This window comes from Euprymna scolopes, chromosome 26 (genome assembly GCF_053919585.1).
Source record: "Euprymna scolopes isolate OS-2025 chromosome 26, ASM5391958v1, whole genome shotgun sequence".
NCBI classification, from domain to species: Eukaryota; Metazoa; Mollusca; class Cephalopoda; order Sepiida; family Sepiolidae; genus Euprymna; species Euprymna scolopes.
The window spans coordinates 65,933,417-65,958,481 of NC_136507.1; the positions used below are offsets into that span (position 1 = coordinate 65,933,417).

Genomic DNA, 25,065 nt, shown 5'->3' on the forward strand with positions numbered 1-25,065 from the left:
TTTATCTGTTTGTCAACAGTTTTACGAATGTACAGGCACGGCCGTGAAACATAACAACTTCTATATTTTAAGAAGTAGGTTTGAAAACCATTTTTTAAAGATCGTGTCAAGCTGGTCAACTGGTTATTGTACTTGACTCACTGTCTTTAGGTTTCGGTTTCGAGCTCAGCTTGAGTATAATTATTATTCTTTTTTTTACTTAGAAGAAGTGAACTATTTAGAAAAAAAACAATACTCACATGCACATTTCTCATTCTGTATTAATTAAAATATAATTATGCATATTTTATGACCGGGCAACGCCGGGCAGCCTGGTAGTTGTCTCCAATAATATCATTTATATAAAATGCGAAGCCATCTCTCTTCTTCGCTATCATAAATTAATTGCGGAAAAAAGATAGCAAATTTTCTTAACGATTCCATACATGGCATTTTTTTTTCATGGCTGGAAATAGCATACATCAAAAGATGACACGAGGCAAGAAACAAAAAAAAAAATGATTTTATTTATGCAGATCATTTATGAAATGAAGACCAAAATAAATGCTTGTTTGTTTTTTGTTTTTTTTATATAGCACAAAAAATATTTTACCCTGAGCATTTATAAATTACAAAAAGTCCATTTATTTATCGTTCGGTAAACCAGTAATGTATAGACACAGCGGAATAGAAACAAAATGGCCGCAGAGTTCAAGTTTCATGCCAAAACTGCAACTGAAAGAAATCCTTACTTTGTATATAAATCATAAAAGATAAGTGTTCGTTAAGGAAAGTTTGCTTTTGTGAAAGACAAATTTTCCGGAATAAAACTTAATAATAAATGAAAGGATATAAAATGAAAAGATAATTTCTCGAAACACACATGATGATGTAAATTGATTGTGTGATGAAACTGTTTATCATCAGTTATTTTTCTGTAGAAACTGAATATACGGAGGGGGGGGTCATTTTATATGTGTAAGGTTGGTGCAAAAATGTTTATATATATATATATAGTTGAATGTCGAAAAACGACATTTTTGCACCAACCGAATATATATATTTCACTCATTAACTTTTGCATGACAGAATGGTGGCACACATAAGTGTATGCACATATATATATATATATATATATATATATATATATATATATATCAGCCGAGAAAGAAAATGGGCAAGGAGTTCGAGTTTATGTAAAAACTAAAATTAAAAGAAATCCTTACTCTGTTCTTTGCTAAAGGAAAAAAAAAGTTTTTTTTCATATTGCATGACAAAATCCATTTTTTTAACATTTCCATCTCCAACCATCAATTGATTGCGAATAACAGTTCATTGTGCATGGTAAATTACAGATTTCACATTGCCAAGAACCGACAATCAGCCAATGCTTGATAATTCATTGAATCATTTCAAAATTGTCGGCCAGTTTTACGACAAGTTAGAAGATTGTTTTATTTCTTCAGTCTGCGACAAATCATTGTCATGAACATCAATTACAAGACTTATTGGACGCACTCTAAAACTCAGTGGACATTTTGCTTCTAGACCACCGTGTCTATGCATTACCGGCAAACCTTTACGATAATTTTTTTTTTTTTCGTATTTTTTAACGCACGTATGATTTAGATCAATAAAAACTTTAAAATATATGAATTTTTTTGGAGATGACAATTGAAAATTTGTGATATTTAGATTATTCTTTCCATCTTGGTTGTTATTTTGACAACAACATTTCAGCCAATGGAACCTCCGACCTTCTTCAGATGCATCTGTTTGAATATTATTTAATTAACTGGAATTCTTATTGAGAGGAGTAAATTTGTATTATTTATTGCGGACTATTCTCATCCTCATCTTCTAGTTGTTATTTCATGATGTTTCGGCCAATTATTCTTCTGGCCTTCGTCAGGTGGTTAACCGTGATGAGATAGTAACTCCGAATCTCCTAACTGTATTCTCAGCAATTACTGCCTTCCATAGTTGTCGTCTCACCATGTTTTTGGCCAACTAAGCCTCTGGCTGGCTTTGGGTAGATTTGAAACCGCTATCTCCAGACAATGCTCACCTGGAACCGTAGAGATTCAACGTCTATCCACTACGCCACGGGCCTCGAAGGGCGATCAAGGTTGGATTTTTTTTTTATCTTATAAATCCACGTTTATTTGTTATCTGATCTTCCATTGTCGGGTCTGTAGCGAATGGTATATTATTTAATTAATTGGAATTCATTATTGAGATGAGTGATTTGTATTATAGTTGTTGCTTCACGACTTTTCGGCCAACTATTCCTCTCGAAACGTCGTGAAAACAACAACTTAAAGATGAGGATAATTGTTCGCAAATAAAGAAACGGATAAATAACACGTCTGTTTGAAGTTGGGAATCTTTCCGTTAAGCATGGGAACCTATACAGAATTTTGAACAGTACCCTTTATTTAATCAACAGGGTAGATTGTTCTCGTCCTATCAGTCATGACCTGTGTCTTATAGTATATATATATATCCATGTGCACTTATCATTAAATGATGAGAAAACAAAAAGTATATTATTAGGTTGGTGCAAAAATAATGTTTTTTGACGACGTATAATATATAAAGATAAAGATAGATAAAAAAAATTTAAAAAAAACATTTTTGCACCAATTATTATTGTTGGATATTTCACAGGTTACCCCAGGAAGAGCATTTAATGGGTTGCACAACCGCAGATTGATTCCATGTAAGGAATATAAGACTTTCAAACAGTCTATTGGATAATTTGACCAGAAATATCGGTCAAAGGATTAGAACAATAGACAATGGGAAATATTAAACATTCCATATATATATATATATATATATATATATATATATATATATAAATCAACACAATGGAAAGCAAGCAACAGTCGGTCACAGAGCAAAGACAAGCTGACAAATTTTCTTCACTGCTAAACATCCGCACTACACCCTTGCCACATGCCTTCACTGATGTCTCATGTATGAGGCATAATAACTAAATAAAAACTGGTGTCAGTGTGGAATAAAGAATATATTTTTACAGATCAGCGGTGTTGTGTTTCATTTGCTGTCAATATGTATTTATCATAGACCAGTAACAAAAGCTGATTTAGGAATTATGTAGACTGAAAAGCACATTTGAACAACTGACCATAGTAAATATATAACATTATATTGTTGATCATTATTGGTTATTAATCTATAATATATATATATATATATTGTATGCATTTAAGCAGCATTCTTTCATTTAAACAAACATTGTTAAAGACAACAGAGAGCTTCCGTTTAATTAGACCTTATTTTATGTTTTCAATTTCAGTGTGTAGATCAAAAGAATTAATATAAGTTCGAAGTTGGCCATGGAGGTGCTTTTCGCCTTTCCCAGAAGACATCATTAGGAAGGATGTGTGAATATTATTTGCAAGGAGAGCTGGTAGAATCTTTGATAGTAGCAGCGTTGAATGTGTGCAAGGCTGTGAGTGTTCAGTTTGGAAGTGGGGGGGGGGGGGTAGCAATTCTGTGGATAGTACTAGGTTACATAGAGGGAGGGGGAATATATATATATATATATATAACTAGCCTGGGTGTTTGGAGGTGTGTGTTGAGCAAAAAAAGTGGTAGTAGGCAGACAGGTTCGATCCCGTGACGCGAAGGCGGAAAAGTATGTGAAAGAAAATCTGACGTCTTAGCCGATATCTCCATGACACGACCAGAAGTCAAAAGCATTGAAATTGACTGAGTCAATCCAACGGTGACAATGACTTGTTAAAATGTCGGGGGGTAAAAAAAGAAAAAAAAAAATCAACTCTCCCAGTTGTACAAAATGGCTAAGTTTAGGGTGAAGGAATTAAAGTTTTAGGCCAATTTTTCGATATTTGTCATTTGAGATGTTGAGCTTTAAAATGAATCCGATTTTGTCAGGATCTGCCGCCTCTGTCGAAAGTTTTTGCGAGACATACAAACATACAAACATTTAAACAGACAGGGAGATTTATATTATAGATTATTATATTGTTAATATATTATTCTTATTTACTTGGTCATGACTCAAGTTTGAACTAAAGTTTCACAAGTTCGCTAGAGTGCACCTGAAGAAGGTTAGCGGTTACATCAGCCGAAACTTTATGAAAATAGTCGAAACAATACAAATTATCAATGTCTTTAACAACTAACAGCCACATTTAATCTTACAAAATGCCCAACTTTTTTGGCCACTCTCGTGCATAACATCTTAACGCACAAATGTTACAATACTGCGTCCATATTTATTTGACTTGCGCCCCCATGAGGGCAAAGTTACACATACGGTTAGATTTTAATATAGGAAATGTTTAGCTCCCAAAAAGGAACACTCTGAATGAGAACAAAAATACCTGCTATGGTTTCCTCAGCAGCCCCTATGGATGAGGGCATCTCCATGAGGAGAGTGTAATGCATGGGAGGATGGCTTTCTGAAACCAAACAGATACTACTACACTACAATCCTAGCCCAATGGCTGGATAAATAAAAAAAATAAAAAAAATCTTAGTCTTAATTAGTTTTAGAGGGAATTTTTCTTTCAAGATTTATCAAAATAAAAAAAATTAGTGGATTTTTAGAAACACATAACCCTATGTGTAGTGTATGTCAGAGCTGTTTTCTTTTTATGTAATCAGCAATTTCAGGTTTTTAATGGTTACATCAAGTTTGCCACAAGGCCAGAGTTTTAGGATGTCAAAACTTTTTCCAGAAATAATAAAAAAAAAAAAAAAAAAAAAAAAGTTAAATTTTCAAAGTAACAGCTTTCATTGTTTTGTTTTTTTTTGGGGTTTTTTTTTTTTCACTGGGATTTTTCCTTTTGTTCAACAACAACAAAATAAAAAAATTATACTTAAAAATTCATCAAAAAGACAGTACAACATTTGAGCAAAAGTGTAATCTATTTTAACATTATGACTTACAAACAAAATGAGACAGTATCTCCAGAATGGAGACCATTTTTTTCTTCTTGTCTTTCTCTTCTGTCTTCAACTGGAGACAACATCCTATGCTACAGGCTGTTTCATCGCACAGCTGGGAAGAACAACTGGAGGCCCATTGGAAAATGCTTGATTATCAGAAATTTTTAAGGAAATTCAGTCAATTATATTTTAAAATACTAATTCTATGTATTCTTAAACACAGAGCCAGAATATCAATCACAGGCAACGACTTAATGATTGCATTCAACTGCCTAAAATCTATGCCCACAGTCCTTCTCAACTAGAAACGAGTGATAAAAATACTAAATTTTTGTTGCAAAAACTCAGAAGTATTAAAACAAAATAAAGGGTCAAATAAGATGGCTGATAAAAGATGTCTTTGCATATCGGTTCGAATATTATTGCATGCATTTTTTCTAATATAGTCGGCTTTATATTCTTCATGAATTTCTGAAATTAACTTTTTAAGGCTGGAAGCACTCAAAAAACTAAGTTCCAGACATTTACAATGCAAAAACGATTGCAGGCACACCATAACACGTTGACCCATCTTTCAATACTTCAATGTTCTCACTTCACATAATCAACACGGTCTATCGAATGCCATTAAACGTTAACCCTCTCAACATCAGGGACAAAAATCCTGTAAACTGTTAACAAAAAAGAACAATGCTTTGAAGACCCTGCCATCTACTACCATTTCCTGTCCCTTTTTTTTTTTTTTTTGCAGCAAAACTGTCATAGCATGAATTGAGCTTATCAGTTATCTATACACTCATCGATGAAGACCTATACCTCCTCCCTCTAGGATGATCAGATGGTCTTTGTTGTTCTGATGGACGCTGAACATATAGGAAGCAAAGGCTAGGTGTTGAACCATAATTCAATGAAATGAAAGTGATAATATTGTTTCTGTAACATTCCTTTGTATGTTCTGGGTCCAACCTTCCAAGACTTCATATGCAACCATTTCGCCTTTTTTGCTAACTGTGTTGGAAGGAGTACGTGTAAAAACCTGCAGTTGTGCAGATTTTACGAAGAGCTGCGATCAATGAGGAGAATTCAGACATTTCTGAGGCACAAACTTTGTGAGCTCTATTCACAAATTCACCTCACTTACAACAAGAGACAAGTTTTTCTTTGTTTCGTTTTTTTTTATACACATTAGTCATCACTTATCAAGGCTTAAAGGCCACTTGAGGATAAGAGTTAATCATGTCCTGCTCACATAGGTTTAAACATCAGATATTACTTGAGCTTTATCTCCTATTTGGAGGAAGTTCATACTTAAATAATGAAACCCGATCAGCCTAGCATTAAAGAGATTTCAGAAGTTAACAAGATATTAGCCATTTTATAAATATTATGCACAAGGTCAAGAATTTGTGGGATTTGGTGGGCAAGAGTGTATTCCACTATCTTAATCGTTAATTAGACATACTCACTGACCCTCATAATACCACATTTACTCTATATGATTAAACTACTTAAAATATTCCCAATGATGGGGTGAGCTAAAATCTATACAAAATAGTAAGTGTTATTAAGACCTCCCCAAGCATCTCTAAGAGGATAACACTACCATTTTTAGTCGCGTGCAAGCGACTCTATAAGTCACTTCGTCGGTCTGTCCGTAACACTTTTGTGCTTGGCCTTTTTGGTTAAGATCAAAGGTCTGTTATTAATAGATGCTGTTCTTAGCTTTTTAAGCTTTTCTGAGCCTTTTGGCCAAGATCAAAGTGTGAATAAAAAAATTTAATATCTCAAAGTGTAGTATCTGTTCTTACTACATGCTATACTTATTGTGATATAAAGTGGTGGATCACTTTTCTGTATTAATTTAATGTAAAATGATCAACTTTACAACCAGTCAGTCTCAAAGCCATTCAAGTCATTCTCCAGATCATTGAAGTTGTTTTTGAAGGATTACAGTTATTTTTTAAACATTCAAGTCATTCTTAAGATCATTCAATTCATCCTTAAGTTCATTAAAGTCATTCTAAGTCATTTACTTTTTATTTATTTAAGTCATTTCAGCCCATTTTTCGGTCATTTTAGTTTATCTTTAAGAATTTCATGTCAATCCTACATTCACGCATTCATTCATTACACGAGAGCACGCGACTAATGGCTATCGGCCTTGTTGGTAATATGGCCTAGAAAATAAAAGTAGGTTGTTCTTTAAGTGAGAGAGGAATACATAAACAGGAGTAAAATGTATAATAATAATATCGTTTTATTCCGATTACTCCAACTACTTTTCTCATCTTGTTATTTTCACAACGTTTCAATCAAAGTAATCTCTCACCTTTAGGTGTATTTTGTTGAACTTGTGACTCTTTCTGTTAAGAGGGAATCTGTGTGGAATTTCAAACAGAACAGTGGATAAAATACTTGGTAAAATTCAGTTGTAAGTTATATTAATCTGGAGGTTAAAGGTTCAATCCTTAGCGCAAGCAACAGTAAAAATACAAATGCGAATTACTTAGGAATTCTATCCAGTCATACCTGATGAAACAAGAGCATGCTACTCCTGTAGATTAAGTAAAGGGTTTGTTCAAATTCCAGAGTTCGTCGACAGAAAGATTCCCAGAGTTTAATAAGATACACCTGAAGGTTATTGACCGAAATGTTGTGCAAATAACATTCAAGATCAGAACAGTTGTCCCAATAATCCATATTATCAACCTTAATTTCCAAAATTCAAAAACATAAATAAAATAATATCCTAAGATGAAAAGACAGAAAAATTTGTCTACATTTTTTATACAGCTAATATCACTCCCGCTTCTTTACTTCTGTTTATTAACAGTCAAAGTTAACAAAAATAGCTATAAAATCTAAGATATAACAGTGTAGTAGAAATCTTAGAGATGGTTTAATAATAAAGCAAGGGGGGGGCAGTGTTCGATTAGCTACTTTTTTTATACTATAGAGTCACCACGTATCAAGGCCCAGATGAGGGTTAATGGGTGTCAGATGAGACAACACCGTGATGATCGGAGATGGTGGAAATTGGATAGGAATTAATTTATTTAAGAGGATGGCTCATCACGAACTGGTTTACGTTGGACTTGAAAATTACCAAGTTATAGTCAGCTGGGAAGCAGCTCTGCAGTATTGCATTCCATTGATAGGGGAAAGAAAAGCTTTGCTCATGGAATTTTTATTTAGTTTTAGACACAGATAGAGTAAGGAAAATTGCTTATAATGGTTGTAGCTAGACGAGTGTCTGCTGTGAATGTGTTATAGGAAGAGACCATGGGGTTAAGTTTAATTGAGCATCTACCATGAAAATAATGACAAAACAGAGATAGACTTTCTACATCTCTTCTGTGAGAAAAGAGGTAGCAGGGAGGAGAAAAGGACATCGTCAGATTTCAAAGTCGGTTTTGTACCCTGTCCAGACAGGAAAGGGTACTCTGAGTAGCATCTCCACAGATGTGGTAACAGTACTCCGTCTTAAGACAATGGTTTAAATTAGCCAGGTTGGAGGGTCACATGAGAATCTGATTGGCATGTTCAGCGCACACATGCTCCCTTCTCTACATTCAGGCTTATTGCTTGTATACAACCATTGTCAATAGATAAGAGGATAACACAAACGAGTAGCTGACATTCAAAGGCACATTCTCAGAATTTGTATCTCCGACCACACAACCAAACACCACAGTTCAAACACAATGTAAGCTTTTTAGACTCAAGTACTTTTTATCAGGAGACTCCGATGGTTTGTGCACACACTTTGATGTCCACCAACTGATCGGATTCACATTCACACCAACACACGGTATGGCGCAAGAAAAGTGGTGGTCAACTGAAGATGTGGCTCGCAATGGTCAAAGATGACATGCAAGCTAGAATCAACTCTTGCATCTTCAGTGTGCGACGATGAAATTGTGAATGGCTAAAGTATGCCGAAGAGTCAGCAGCAGACAGACCTGGATAAACTACCTTAATTCGTGATGTGGCTAATTTACTTGAAGCCGGCTCAACCAACCCCAGGTGAAATGTTATCATAAGGACAAACAAAAACAAAATATCCACAAATTACCAACAAGTCTGTAACAATAATAATAATAATAATAAAAAAAAACAGAACAAAAACAAATTTAAAAGTATATTATTTTTGTGTTGTTATTAAAAATTATTTTATAAGAAAAAAAAAAGGTAGTTTGCATCAACGATAAGTTTTCTAATTTCAATTAATCATTGATAAAAGTTTTCTAATATCAATTAGTAAAAAAAAAAAAAAAAAATACTTGATCAATTTAAGTGACTTTTTTTTCTCCATGAGCACATACATGATAAAAAAAAAATTCCATATTTTTTGTTCTTTAAAATAGGGAGAATTCTGGACAAGAACCTTATTCTCATTTTTTTTTTCTCATCTCATGTGAGGTTAGATGTTTTGTAAATGACTTTTAATTTCTATCTTTTGTTTTGTTACTCGTGCTGTCCGCTAGGATCAGGTCGTCATCAACTGAGCCTTTCCAAGTCTTACTGTGTAACATGGGAGTGTTTCGGATAACTGATGACGGGCGATTATGGCTGTTGAAATATGCAACATCATTTTTCATGGAGACCTTTACAGTTCGATCAGCAATTTTCTCCATCTGACACGCTGCAACCAGCATCATGTCATTTTGATGTTTCATTGTCAACTACATCTTGTAGTCATTTAAGAGTACAGATCAGAAATGCGTTTTCTACATTGTCACTCTCAAATATGATGTGATCCCTGCATTCTGTAACATTGTCAAGAGCTGGCGACTTTTCACAATCAGGAATAAGCTTTTTCTGAAAGCAAAAATAGCAAAAATTTTCAAAAGATTTTGGCAAGTACTTGGAAGAAAACACGCACAACAGATTTATTGGTTTATCTGGCCTGGGGAGGGGTCATTGGACTGCTAGGTGGTGGGCATTGATCAATTCTCTATGTGAGACCATTCCACTTCAAGTAAGCTAACAGCACTTTATATTTAAAATCAGCAACCAAATTACCTATGGACCAGGCCAGGCCAGGCCAGGATCAATTAGGTTTTATGAACACCAGAAATAAGCAAAAATGAAAGGGACAAATTCAGGTATACACCGGTTTCTGCAAACAGACTGAAATTGTTTTGTTTTTCATCATAAGGTCAATTTTCAATATAGGAAAAAATGTATTATAAGAAAAGAAAGGTGTGGGGGTTTAAATATTTACTTTTTTATGTATCTTTTTTCTTTTTTTTTTTAACAAAACTTTCTTTTTTTTTAACAAAACTTTTTTTTTTTTTAATAACAGAAGATTCTATCTTACAACTGTATACGCTTTCAGCATCCTCCGTTTTCAAATTACTTCATTCTCTATGATCTATTACTTAGAAAAGATTGCGGGGTGAAAAAAAAAAACTCACTGTTCTACTGGCCTGCTTCTCGATTGAATACAACATGGTAGCCTTCAAATCCAATGTAAACAAATTCTTGTTGAGCCGTCCACATAAATAATCAATTTCTACCCAATTTACACTGAGAACTACACTACCACCTTCCATCCATTAACCCTTATCCCCGAATGGCTTTCGGGCCTAGACAAGTGGTGACTCTTGAGTAAAAAAAGAAAATAAATTGTTCTACATAATTTGTTGTACTTTGCAATCTACTCACTAAGTCATCTATCTTTAACTAAATTTCTATTACTCTAACCCTTTCTCATTGCTTAACCTTCTTCTCTTATTTTATATAGTACTAGACTATCCGTGACCCGTTGGGTCAGTATGTTATATTAGCTATGGAATTCATGTATGAGTGTGACACTTGTGATGTAAAGAAAATAGTTTTTTTTTGGCATAACAGAAACATTTCTATGAAAGTATATTAAAATGAAAAAAGAATATAGATAGATTTCTATGAGTCGTTCTGTTTATTATAATTGGTTATTTTTGAAAAAAAAATTTACAGTTACTGAATTATAAGTGGTTGGCCATACTTATAGGTAAATGTGCACTGAAAAGATAACATAATACTTATTATAGTTAAATTCAAATTTTTATATATCTGCTTTTTTTTTTTTTTTTTTTTTTTTACATCGTTAATTTCTGTATTATGTTTAAGTTATTTTAAACCCCATTCTTCCCATGTTAAATAATAATTTCGAAATAATAACGTTAATATTTCAGCGTCTCAGTTGTTCTTTTGCTTTGTTCTTTCTTGTCTAAATTATCCAAATAAACAATTGTTAATACTGTCTGCTTTTTTCTTTTTTTTTTTTACATCATTCATTTCCGTATTACGTTTAAGTTATTTTAAACCCCACTCTTCCCATGTTAAATAATAATTTCCAAATAATAACGTTAATATTTTAGTGCGCAGGTCATGCGCGCATGCACAACCGGATGTCATAAACCGGAAAGTGGGTTACATTCATCATTACAAGGTCATTTGAGTTTTATAATTATATAGATTAATTATTCCTGGTCCTATAGCTCTCTTGTTTATTAGCAGTCAAATGTTATGCAAATAGCATTCCAGAGGAAAACAGAAATCCCAATAATCCAAATTATCAAGCCTCATCTCAAAAATTGAGAAACAAGTATTAAGACTATTTAATTAATAACTAGAGAGAGATAGAGAGTGAGAGAGAGTTTTTTTTTTTATTTTATTTTATTATTTATATTTAACTGGCTTTGCAAACTCAGCTTTCTGAATATTCAAACATTTTCCTTCCATTTTAAAACCGACTTTTTGATGACAATTAATTGAAAGAAAATTTTATTAGCTATTTTAAAACGTGTTTTTTTATTTTTTATTTTATTAACCTACCTTTTCATGATAACTAGATGTCACGCAAGGCTGAGATTAATGTGGGTTGTGGCCATTACTGACTGGTAACAAATTATAAAATTTGTTCAATCTATTAATATAATTTAGCTATTCAATGTCCGATAAATTTCCTGGTCACTCCGCCCATGAAAGTTAATCAAAAGAATTTATTAAATGCTTATTTACCTGCCACTAAGGTCGAGCTTAATTACTAGGGCTATGACAACAGCATATTCTTTTCATTGTTTTGATTTATGAGTATATATTTGACACAGTTAATCAACCGAGAACTACATCACTCTATATAAAAGCATATAAGATATTAATGGATACACACTTGAGAATCAAAACAATGAAAAGAATATGCTGTTGTCTTAGTCCTAATAATTACAGGCTGTTAACAAATAACCTCAGTCTAGAAGGATTTTTGAAAAGTGGAAGGGGGAAGCAGTTGCTATACTTTGATCCTAACCAAAAAAACTGGATGAAAATGTAATTATTTAAAAAAAATAAATAAAAAATATTTTTTTTAGATTTCAATATTCAACATTTATAAGGATTTTTTCTCTGAATAAGTCGGAACACAAAATACATTTTAAGCGATCTTCGTTTTTTTGGGGTTTTTTTTTTTTTTTTTTGTTATTGAAATTGGTCATCTTTTATATATTGCAAATTGTCCCCCCAAAAAATTAATTTAAAAAAAAAAAAAAATCAAGTTAGAAAACAAACAAAAAAATTTTTTTTTTTAAATAACCTGAACAAAAACTGAAGCTTTTTACAATTAGGCGACCTGAAAAATAACATAAATCAATAAAAGCTTACAATTTTTTTTTTTTTAAGATAAAGCCATTTTTTTTTTAAACAAAGAAAAAACAAAAAAACATTTTTTTTTTAACAATAAAGAAAAAAAAAAAAAACAAAAAGCCATTTTTTTTTTTAAACAAAGAAAAAAAAAAAAAAAAAAAACATTTTTTTTTTTAAACAATAAAGAAAAAAAAAAAAAAAAAACATTATAATCTCATAAATTTTAACCTTATTTTTTGTGGACTGCATAAAAAACTTGATTATATACAGAGTGTCACAAAACAACGTATACACCTTTTGAATCTTTTTTTTTTTTTTTTTATATACATAGGAGTCGCCACTTATCAAGGCCCGGAGGCCACTCAAGGATAAGCGTTAATGAGTATACATTAGTCAATGGGATTATAGAGTACTAATCGTAAGTAGTGGATATTTTGTAAATTAGATTACTTAGGCGGACGGTTCATCAAGAACTTGTTTACATTGGACTTTAAGACAATCAAATTGTAGTCAGCTGGAAAGCAGGCAAACGGAAGAGAGTTCCACAGGCGTGCAGTTCTAAGAAGGAAGCTTTGTTCATGGAATCTACGTTTAAGTTTAGGCATAGATAAAGAGTGTGAGAAATCATTGACAGTGGTTTCAACTAGACAAATGATTTTCGTGAAAGTTTGGCAAAGGGGGACCATAGATTGGAGTTCAGACGAGCACTTGCCATGAAAATAACGATAAAGCAGAGACAGGCTCGCAACATCTCTTCTGTGGGAAAGAGGTTGCAGGGAAAAGAAAAGGGTATCCCCCCACTAAGTTACGAAGTCTATTTTGAACTCTGTCAAGGCAGGATAATCCGCTTCTCGTAGCTTCTGCCCAGATATGGCAACAGTACTCCATCGTTGGCCGTACCTGAATCTTTCACGTTATTGATTTTTACTGGTAGATAAGATTAATAGAAGAGTAAGAATACACGTTTGAACATACTGGCAGTTAAATTACCAAGAAACATAAAAAACAAATAACTTTTAGATATCGTAAGGCGGAATTTCAATGTTTTTTTTTTTCTTTTTTTAAGGACATTCTTTGGTCTCTTTTCTTTTGAAAAAGAGACAATATTCTTGAAATATGAAGACCTCCATCATCCCTGTTATATCAAACAGTAAGTTCATATTTACTGATTTGTATTGTGATTACTTTAAAAAGATAAATAGATATACAAAGTTGAATAAAATGATAAAACAAATAAGACCTTATTTTGTTTGTCCTTATTTAATCATGTCACGCCAATACAATAGTCGATTCCCTGCATTGCTATAGCCTTCTTATACTCTTTTATATCTATTTACCAGTAATGCCTCATGTAAACTACCTTTCTCTATCAAATAACTTAATAACAGTAAAGACTACTTTAAGTAATTTTAGAATGTTCATAAAAATGAATGCTAGCCTAAGCCTAACCAGTTCTGCTCAACAGACTTTTAACATCGTGAAGAAATGGACCTAAAAAAAACATCCTGGAATATTCCCTCTGTTACTTGCACACGTTCTTCTCATTTTTCAGCAATTGTTTCAGGTTCAAACATTGTCTTTAAGAAAAACAAAATGTGGAGAGGGAGAAGAATATGATGCAACACTGCCTGGTGTGCTCTCTACTGCTCAACTGATGCAGCTTGGAAAATAATGCAGCAAATTTACTGTGGTGCCACGATACACATACACACCAACAAACAAAATTACTTTATATGCAGGAATATTAATATTCTTGCTCTTTATAGTCTTGAAGACAACCTTAAAATGCAGCCAGTGAGAACGCCTCAATTTGAGAACTTCCGTAAGTATAAAGTTATCATTAATCCCGATGTGAGATGTGGAATTGTCAGCAGTTGCGAAAATAAAAATATCAGTGATAAATGTAAATGAACGGTTCAATAACGAAAGTCAAGACGCTTCCTCAGCCATGTCAAACCCCTAACAACATCTCAAGACTAGACCAGAATACAGCTATAAACTAGACAGCTAAAGAATGATCCTTTTCCTACTGGCATGGGAATCTTCCAGGTTCAGAAGCATCCTGGCTCCAGTGAAAAACATTCAACCACCTGAGTACAAGGATGATGCTAACAAAAATTGCTGATGCAACTATCTGCGAATGTGTAGAGATGAACAATACAATGCAACTTGTCTGCTCTCCACTGCGCAACTGTTGCAGTTTGAAAGATTTTGCAAAATGCAACAACAATACAAAGGAGCGCTTAAAAAAGTGAAACTTGTATGACCATATGCTTCAAATACACGTAAAGAAGAATGGGTGCATACATTTTTGGGGGACACTCTGTATATGTATGTATACATACCGGGTGTCCATAAAGTTTGTGTGCACATTAAAAAATGCATAAGTTTCTTTGTATTTGCGATAGAAATAATCTGTAAACATGATATTAAGTTTCATGTAACTAGTTTTAAGTATTCACATTTAATTCTTCACCACAAAATTTACAATAATTTTTAGATAAGTAAAAAAAAAAAAAAAAAAAAAATGTCTTTTTCAAAATCAATTTGATCCATGGTGGAAAAAGTAAACTATCTTCTTTGAATAATGAGATTTCTTTTTAGTTTTTAGTGGGGACATGTGAAAACAATTGTATATGCAACTAAACCTAGCTAATTAGAAGATTTAAAAGCTAAAATAGCAAATAGGATTGCAGACATTACTGTAAATCAGTTGGAAAACGTTTTCAGTGACCTACAAAATTGTGCTATCCTTGTATTGCTAATGATAGAGGACACGTGAAAACTTAAATGTGGATAAAACCTTTTAAAATAGTTTTTTTTCTGCTTTCTAATCCTTTTTATAGATTTCAAATACAAATAAAGTTATAAATTTTCAGGGTGCACACAGACTTTATGGATATATATATATATATATATATATATATATATATATATATATATATATGAAAAACAAAAATGTAAAATGATTAAATACAGGAAGAAATCAAAGTTAAATGAAAGATTTGATTGGTTTAATTTGGATCAACAGATATCTTCAGCAAAAGTCGTTGACCTCAAAGAAATTCGTCACAAATTCCTCTATTGATTTTTAATTTCTTCTTGTGTTTAACTGTTTTTTCTTTTCTGTCTTTCATACATTCTGTCTCCACAACATTTCCTTTTATAATATCATGTATTTTATCCTCATTTGTTTGTCTGTGTTGTATAAAATAAAATAAAAAAAAACAACCTGAGGATGATATTTAAAAAAGACAAACAAAACAAAAATACTTTTCACAATAAAAAAAAATAAAATAAACAAATATATAGGATGTAATATAAAAAGGGCGGGGAGAAATAAAACATTGATTAAAAAAATTTTTTTTTTTTTAAATCAATATTTGTTTGCTCAAGAGCCAATAAAGTCTTTCAAAATTTGGCCTCAATTCAAGGGTGGTTCTACCCCCCCCCTTCCCAATATAAATGTAAATTTATTAACTGACCATAGCCAACTCTCCACCTGGTTGCCACTTTAAAGTGGAGGGAGGAGAGGGGCTAGCATGTATACAGCAGTTTGAATCACCATGGAATCTGGTCAGACTGAGGAGATGAAGGTATTGTTTTACAGAAAAGGGCAAAATGTGGGAGTATAGGAAGGTTGGGAGAAAAATAGAATATGGGAGGATGGGAAGGATGTGAAAAATGTCTGAGCAGAGCAGAGAGACATAGAATAATATGTGAGTGGCAAAAAATAGAATCATGTGGAAGAATGGTGGGGAGAGAAAAATAGAGAAATGTGGGGGGGATAGTCATGTGGGAGAATGGAGTGACAAAAATAGTCATGTGGGTGAATGGGGGGGGGCGATAGAGTCATGTGGGAGAAAAATAGAGTCATGTGGAAGAATGGGGGGGGGTAAAGTCATGTGGGAGACTTGGGGGGCGGGGGAATAGAGTCATGTGGGAGAATTGGGGGGAGAGAAAAATAGTCATGTGGGAGGATGAGGGGGGGATGAGAAAAATAGAGTAATTTTGAGAGAATGGGGGGAGGAGAAAAATAGAACGTGTGGAAAGAGGCACAAAATTAGAGGGGGTGGGAGGGAATGAGCGGGGAATCCAGTAAGAACCACCCTGTGCTTAATATTATTTACAAAAACTTTTCAGTCCATGAAAAATATTCACAGAAAAGATAAAAATAAAAGAAACTTTTGTACATGTTGCTTTTCTCTTAGATAAAATTATGGTTTAAGAAATTCAGATGGATGTATACGACATACCCATATAACCCCCAACAATGTTTAGGTCATAAAACAAACATTTAAAAAGAATTAACAGGTTCTTATCCAAAATACTCCCTATATTAAAACAAAAATAAAGGAAAATCTGTATGATGTACGTATCCGTAACAAAATAAAAATATTATATTCCAAAAATCACATAGCTTAATCACATAGCTTTATTTTCATAAAGAAAATCATTTTTAAGCAATTAATGGAAATTCATAGGCATTGCAACATAAATCTAGTAAGTATGATTTCTAGTTCAGTTATTTTTCTTTCATTCTTGACATTTTTCAACATGCGGGTAAGACAGTCACTCCTCGGATACACATAAAACTTGATATTCTTATATCAAATCAAAACTACTTGATCAATTTAGATAATTTTTGGAATATATTTTCGCTCCGTTATGGATACGTTATTCATAGAGATTTTTGTCGCATAGGAGAGATTTTTGTAGTATAGGAGAGATTCTGGTCAAGCACTAAAAAAACACTGTCCAATTTTTAGAGGGGTGTTCAGTTTTCTTAACAACTTTAATGCAAAATGTTCAAAACTTCATTTTCAACCGGTTTTTAGCCCAAATAATTCTGTTTACAAATGCATTTTCAAGAAAATGGAAGACTGACAATTTTCTTAAACTTATAAAAAATTGAACTCCCCTGTATGTATATGTATGTAGAAAGAGTGCAAAAAAAAAATAAATAAATAAATAAAACAATAAATAAAATAAAAAAATAAAATAAATAAAAATAATAATAAAAATAAAAAATAAATAAATAAAATAAAAAACCATACTCCTTTAAACAACTCCAATTAGCTTTGACTAATAAAGTCAACATTAAAAGGCACATAGTGCATATGTGGAGGAGAGGAAAGAAGTCATCCTTTGATGAAGTAAAAATCATCAGTGGTCGTTCAGAATTCCCCCTATATCATTATTAAAGAACAAAAATACAGAAAAATCTGTATGATGTATGTATCTGTGATGGAACTAAAAGATCATATTCCAAAAATCATGTAAATTGATCAAGTAGTTTTATTCTGATAAAGAAGATAATTTTTAAATCAATAAGAAATTATAGATATTACAAGATGGATCTTGCACATTTGAATTATTGTGGAGTTATCTTCCCTAATTGACATGAGACAGTTCCTTTTTGCATTATCATAAAATTTGATTTCCTTAGTTAAATGTAAAACTATTTGACCAATTTATGTGATTTTTGGAATAGGACATTTTTGTTGGGTCACGAGTATGTACATCATACAGATGTTTTTTGTTTTTTTACCAATTTGGCAGTAATCAACCTTTTCCGCTCCTGCCCCAAATTCTCTCTATATTAAAAGATAAAAATAAAGAAAATATGTATGATGTACTAATAACAAAAAGAATTGATCAAATAGTTTTATTTTTATAAAGAAGATAATTTTGAAGCAATTAGTGGGATTAATAGGTATTTTAACATAAATCCTGCAAGTTTTTAATTATTGTTCAGTATTTCCTTCATTTAGAGATTTTTCTAAAATAGCAGATAAGATAGTCACTTCTTCAATACTCATAAAATTTAGTTATATATTTATAATAAAGTAAAACTAATTGATTAATCTACATTATTTTTGGAATATGATATTTTTTATTTTGTCACGAGTACATACATCACAGATTTTTCTTTGGTTTTTATATCGGGGGAATTCTGGACAAGAACCACCTTTTCTTATTTTAAAAAGACTAAAAATCCAAACAGCTTTAGCAATTTAACTGAATTAAAAAACGAAACAAAAAAAAAAAAAAAAAAAAAAAACACACAATTTCGCTAAATAACAGACAACTCACATCCCTGAAAATTTCGAGAAATGGGGTTCACAAAAATCTTTTATATTTTGAAAATGTGACAATAAATCAATAAATATAATCATCCAAACCCCTTCACCTTCCTGAAAAAAAAAAAAAAAAATTGTATAAGAATGGTAAAAAAAATCTTGAAAATATAAACTCCAGGAAGATCATTTTATGTTAAACTTAACAAGTAAACTGAAACAACAACACTCACAATGTACCCTCATCTAAAAATTGAACAAGTTACAAGTTTTATTCTTTACATTTTGTAAATTTGGTGCTTAATCAAATCGTAATCCAGAGGTTTGAAAACAAAAATATAAATAATCCTTTTTCATGTCGTATATATCTGCTGAAAATCTCCCAAATTGACATCAACAAGCAGATGGGGCGGAGGATGAAATAAAAAAAAAATAAATAAAAATAAAAACTTCCAGATCTCTCAAAGTTGGTTGAGTTTTTTGGGTTTTTTTTTTTTTTCCTTTAAATGTGAAAAATTATTTTTCTCTCTTTTTCAAACAATCGCACATTTTTCCCCAAAAATGCTGAGCAGACAATTTTTTTTTTTTTTTTTTTGAATAAAGTGTCTCCAAGCATCTGCCGATTCTTCCAGAGGAGGTAAATTGGCTCTTTCTCTCGCGCTCTTTTTGGAGGGGGAGGGCAAAGAGCCTCTCAAATTTTATATTTTCACCTTTTCTCGAAGCTTTAAAAATAAAGAAAAAAGAAACAACATTAGTTTCACATTTATCAACAAAAGTCAAATGACAAAAAATATAAATACCAAAATCAATAGGTACCTCCAATGAATGCGACAAATTTAACTTCTTATATGGGATCAAGTAAAGATTAGATACCCCATAGCAGAAGACGAATACTGGCGAACATTTCAAGTGACACCAGTTGTTCGACCTTGACATTGCCTTTGGTTGTTTGTAAACACGTCAAATAGCAGACATTGTCGAATGTTCGCGAGCAAGATTTTTTTAAAAAATATATTTACAAAACTTTTTAGGATTTAAAAGAAAAAATATATATTTACAAAACATGTTTTTTAATATTAAATATTTACAAAACTTTTAAGGGTAAGAAAAAACAACTTTTTTCTATTTACACAAAACTTTTTTGTGTAAGTAACAAAACAAACGTAAATTTAACAAAATATATTTAAATAAATGGGTGTCTTTCTGAGGGCTTTTTTTTTTATATATTTACAGAACTTTTTAATAAAATTAATAATAATAATAATAATTATAATAAAAATTTAAAAAAAGTAAAAAGAATGAACTATATTACTTACAAAACATTAGAAACTGAGAATTTCAGACGCTAAACTTACTTGTATTTAATTTTCCCTTATGGAGAAGTAAGCAAACAGCAAGTTTTATAGGGGTTTTTTTTAATAAAAATGAAAATTATAAAAAGATTTGTATCTTGTGATATTACACTTCATCTTTATAAAAATAAAAGTTATAAAAGATATGTGAATAAAATGTATTTTTTTTAAAATCTCAATTGTTTTACTTGTTGCTTATACTTGTGATTTTATTATGCAAAAAAAATGCCTCGGTCTAGAAGGATTTCTCCTTCACTGACCACCTACATACATCATGCTTTAAATAAATATTGAATTGTCCTAAAAACGCACAAAGAAAGATAAAAACAAACAAACACACACTGTACATAAAAATTAATCCCATATATGTAACACAACGTAACTGTGATCTAAATTAATATCATCATAACATTTTTACTATTTAAAAGAAGCTTCAAATAAGCTAGTAATATTTTTGGAAAATTTTTTCAGCATACAAAAATAAAAAAAATAAAAAAATGCAAGACTAAAATCATGTTTACATTCCAATGCCTCTGTTCAGTCTCGAAAGACAAAGGATACCCCCTGTCGAGGCAGGTGCACATGTAATTGTGATGCAAGGGTTGCAGAATCTCCAACCTCACCTCTCCTGAATAACCACTGTTTGAGTCCAGTGGCAAGAAGTCCAGGACGACTGGAAACAATGCCGAGATAAGCGGAGAGCACATACAGCACCTGGAAATCCCAATTGGTCACCCAGTTAGTACTGACCAGGTTCAGCTTTGCTTAACTTCAGTGATCCAGCGGGAACCGATGTGTCAATATGATTATGCCGTATTTAAAAGAAGCTTCAAATAAAAACTGAAAATGTTTACATTATTGACGTATTAAAACAACGTTTCTATGCAGTTATCATTTTGAAAGTGTAAATACACGCGTTTCAAAAATCTAGCAAAAATCAACTAATGGTCAGATTTTCATGAAATTTTCGATACATAATCATTTTTAAATAAACTTATACAATTCATGGGGGTAGTATGCCTAGGTAGAAGTTCTAAGTAATTCGCAGTTGCATTCCTAATATCACCTGCAGTGCGGTTTGAACCATCAACCTCCAGAAGAGCGTAACTTACAACTGAATTTTACCAAGTACTTTGCAGAAAATTCTAATATGAATTTTGGGAGCTTTAAACCTATTCTTGATTTTAGATGCACTAACTCCTTTTCACTATAGATCACAACAGATATATATATATATATTTGAAAATTTGGGGGTGGGTACAAAATTTAATAATGGCTAAATATAGACCAATTAATATGATGATTTAAAAAAATAAAAAATGAAAAAAAAAAGGATAGCTAACCAGGTTTCGTTCCTCGCTCAGAGCTAAATCAAGGAAAATTACGATTAAAAAGAAAAATTGTCATGAATATGACAGGGGAGAGAGAAAAAAAAATCCTTCTCTTTGCAAACAAAAAGAAAATCTCTTAGGACTTAATTTGATTTATATGTAATTTTTTTTTTTTTCTTTCCCCGCTTATTTTTTGTTTTTTTTCTCTCCTCCCACCATACTCATGACAATTTTTTTTTTTTTTTTTTTTTTTTTAATCATAATTTTCTTCGATTTAGCTCTGTTGAGCGAGGAACGAAACTTAGTTAGCTAGTCTTTCTTTTTATTTTTTTTAATCATCATTGTAATTGGTCCATATTTAGCCATATATATAACAAAAGTCTATATTGTAAATTTCACGATGTTGACCATTTTACAATTTATTCCATTAAGTGTGTTGACATGCACAATTCATACTGAAAGAGATAAATTGTAAGATGGTCAACATCTTGAAATTTGGAATATAGACTTTTGTCATTTATTTGTTATATGCTCTGTAATTACATTGAGCTTCATAAATTAAAGGATTGGTATAAATAAAAGGTGAAATATGATTGAAAAAAGAAAATACATATTTCCACACACACACATAACAACTACATTAGGACTTTTATTTTTTATTTATTTTTTTTTTTTTTATTACATTTTCACCCCAAACAAGGCACATTGTCACTTTGGTGTAGGGGGCTACTATCAGGGGAAACAACTACTGGGGTACTATGTAGGGATTTGGGCAGCAAGATGTTGGTTCACGTTGCACTTAAACTTCTGCATGTCAGTACAGTTGGGGAAGCAGTGACCTGGAATGGAATTCCAAAGTCTAGCGGTTCTGGGGAAGAAACTACCGGAGTAGAAAGATCTTTTACATCTAGGGATCTCTACAGTTTATTTATTATTAGTTATAATTGATGATTCCCATATTGTATTAAATTCTATATTAAGTTTGCTTAGTAGGTAATCGTCGCCTAGTATACTGAGAAACAATTTCAAAATCTGATACAGAAATACTCCAAGAAAAAAATAAAATAGAAAAAACAAACAAACATCGTAGTTAAAAAAAAAAAAAAGAGAGAGGAAAAAGCAGAAATTAAAATAAAAAGTCTCATGGGTAGGGAATACAACTTTCTCATTGACAAATGTTCATGCAAATTATTAAATGCATTGCTTTCTGGTATCTAACTTTTCTATCTTACACAAATTTACGATTGGCCAATCTGAGTTTGCAAACTAGGACAACTGCTGAATTTGGGCAACCTAAACATTCAGCATCATTTGTGTCTGTATGACTGCAAGTTAAGTCAGCATACCACCTCTTAACCATTGTTTCTGATGAATATCAACGAAGCCAGTAATTTTTCTCCTTTCTTTTTCAAACAACATGCTTGAGGAAGGTCGAAAGACAATCTGACCAGAACGTTGCACGAACAACACTCAAGTGAGAACAATAGTTCAATCAATATGAGTAATATAAAAAGGACACTGTCCAGAATTCAACCTAATTAAAAATAATTAAAAAAAATAATTAAAAAAAGTAATTAAAAAAAAATAATTAAAAAAAAATAATTAAAAAAAAATAATTAAAAAAATAAAAAAAAAATTTAAAAATAAATAAAAAAATAAAAAAAAAGAAATAAATAAAAAAAAAATTTAAAAAAATAAATTAAAAAAATAAAAAATAAAAATAAATAAAAAAAATAAAAAAAATAAATAAAAAAAAATAAATAAAAAAAATAAATAAAAAAAATTAAAAAAAAAAATTTAAAAAAATTAATAAAAAAAATTAAAAACAATTAATAAAAACAATTAATAAAAAAAATTAATAAAAAAAATTAATAAAAAAAATTAATAAAAAAAATTAATAAAAAAAATTAATAAAAAAAATTAATAAAAAAAATTAATAAAAAAAATTAATAAAAAAAATTATTAAAAAAAATTAATAAAAAAAATTATTAAAAAAAATTAATAAAAAAAATTATTAAAAAAAATTATTAAAAAAAATTATTAAAAAAAATTATTAAAAAAAATTATTAAAAAAAATTATTAAAAAAAATTATTAAAAAAAAATTATTAAAAAAAAATTATTAAAAAAAAATTATTAAAAAAAAATTATTAAAAAAAAAAGAGCAGAAAAATCTTTATGGAACAAAAATGTCATTCGAAAAATGATGTAAATTGATCAAGTAGTTGTTTTTAACAATAAATAGTAATTTGTATGCATTACAGGGCTGATTTTAATCATTTCTGTCTTGGTAGTTTGCATTAAGTTGTCTCCCTTTACTAAATACTAGCGGGAGTACCCGGCGTTGCCCGGGTGTTTGGAGGTGTGTGTGTGTGTGTGTGTGTGTGTGTGTGTGTAGGGGGTGGGGGGAGAGAATTATTTAAAAAATCGGAAAAACTCAAACAAAAAAAAAACACAGCCAACGAACGTAAAACTTCTTTAAAAAAAATAAATAAATCGGAAAAACAAACCCCCTCCCCAAAAAAAGGATGGCATTGCCCGGGTGTTTGGAGGTGTGTATGTAAAGGGGGGGGGCAAAGAATAAGAGAATAACCCTGTTTAAACTTTTTTTAAAAAATCGGAAAAAACAAAACAAATAAAACAGCAAACGGATGTAAAACTTCTTTAAAACAATCAGATAAACAAAAACCAAAAAAAAAAGGGGGGAAAAAAAAAAAAACAGCGAAAAGCGAAAAAAAATGGTTCGTTTCAATATTAAATGTTTAAAAATCGAGAAAAAAAGTATATATGATAACTGGGATTGAACCTGAAATCTTTAGATAACGACGCTGCTGCAGACGCGTGGATGAAAGTAGGTCGGTTTTTATAACATTTAAAACGAATTCAATGTACAACGTCTTTTGCGCTTATTGACGCATGCGTAAAGCCATCTTGTCATGAAGATACCATTTTTTTCACCTCTCCCTGTAAAAAAGAGAGCCGTTAAGGATGAAGGAAAGAATTTTTTTGCCCAATTTTTTGATATTTGTCGTCCAAGATGTGGAGCTTCAAAATGATACCGAACTCGTGAAAATCCGTCGCCTCTGTCAAAAGTTTTTGTGAAACACACAAACACACACACACATTTTTGCTTTTATATATATATATATATATATATATATATATATAGAGAGAGAGAGAGAGAGATGGCAGAACAGAGCTTGCTTCCTCAAAATTTTATTTTTTCTCTCTCTCTCTCTCTCTCTCTCTCATAAAAATAAAGTTTACAAGCCAAAAACTTCTGTAAACTTAAAGCAAATATAAATATTAATATTTATATTGTAATCCCAACAAAATAAAAAGGTCAATATAATCAAAATAGGAAATACAGCTGGTCATAAAATAACAGAATCTACGACTGTAAATTATAATTTACAAGAATTTATTGTTCAACTGGATACTCAAATAAGAAATATTAAGATTTCTTTAATCCGCAAAGTTTCAAAGAAATGCGTGCTTCTCATCAGAGAAAAGATATCAGCAAATGAATATTATAATGAAGTTATGAATTTGCTCATACTGGCATAAACTGAAACTGCATTATATGAATGAAAACAAAATGTTTTAATGCAAAGAGTTCATGAAATGAGGAAAGGAAATAAAAAATAATTTTTGCATTTATGATTAGTTTTCATATAATGCAGTTTCAATTTATGCAAGTACCAGCAAATTCATAGCTTCACTATAATATTCATTTGCTAATATATTTA

At 31.1% G+C, this 25,065-nt stretch overlaps 1 protein-coding gene across 6 annotated transcripts in view; it reads right to left on the reverse strand.

The window, feature by feature from the left end:
• Positions 1 to 485: 485 nt before the first annotated feature.
• Positions 486 to 25,065, reverse strand: part of LOC145248128 (ceramide phosphoethanolamine synthase-like) — a 233,987-nt gene continuing 209,407 nt past the window's right edge. For 5 of the 6 annotated variants that reach the window (XM_080109942.1, XM_080109940.1, XM_080109941.1 and 2 more), the window contains exon 5: positions 486 to 19,357. In XM_080109942.1, the coding sequence (XP_079966068.1) occupies positions 19,334 to 19,357 (24 nt within the window). In that variant the 3' untranslated portion in view covers positions 486 to 19,333. The remainder of the gene's footprint in view (positions 19,358 to 25,065) is intronic. The other variant, XR_013863329.1, reaches the window with a different exon arrangement.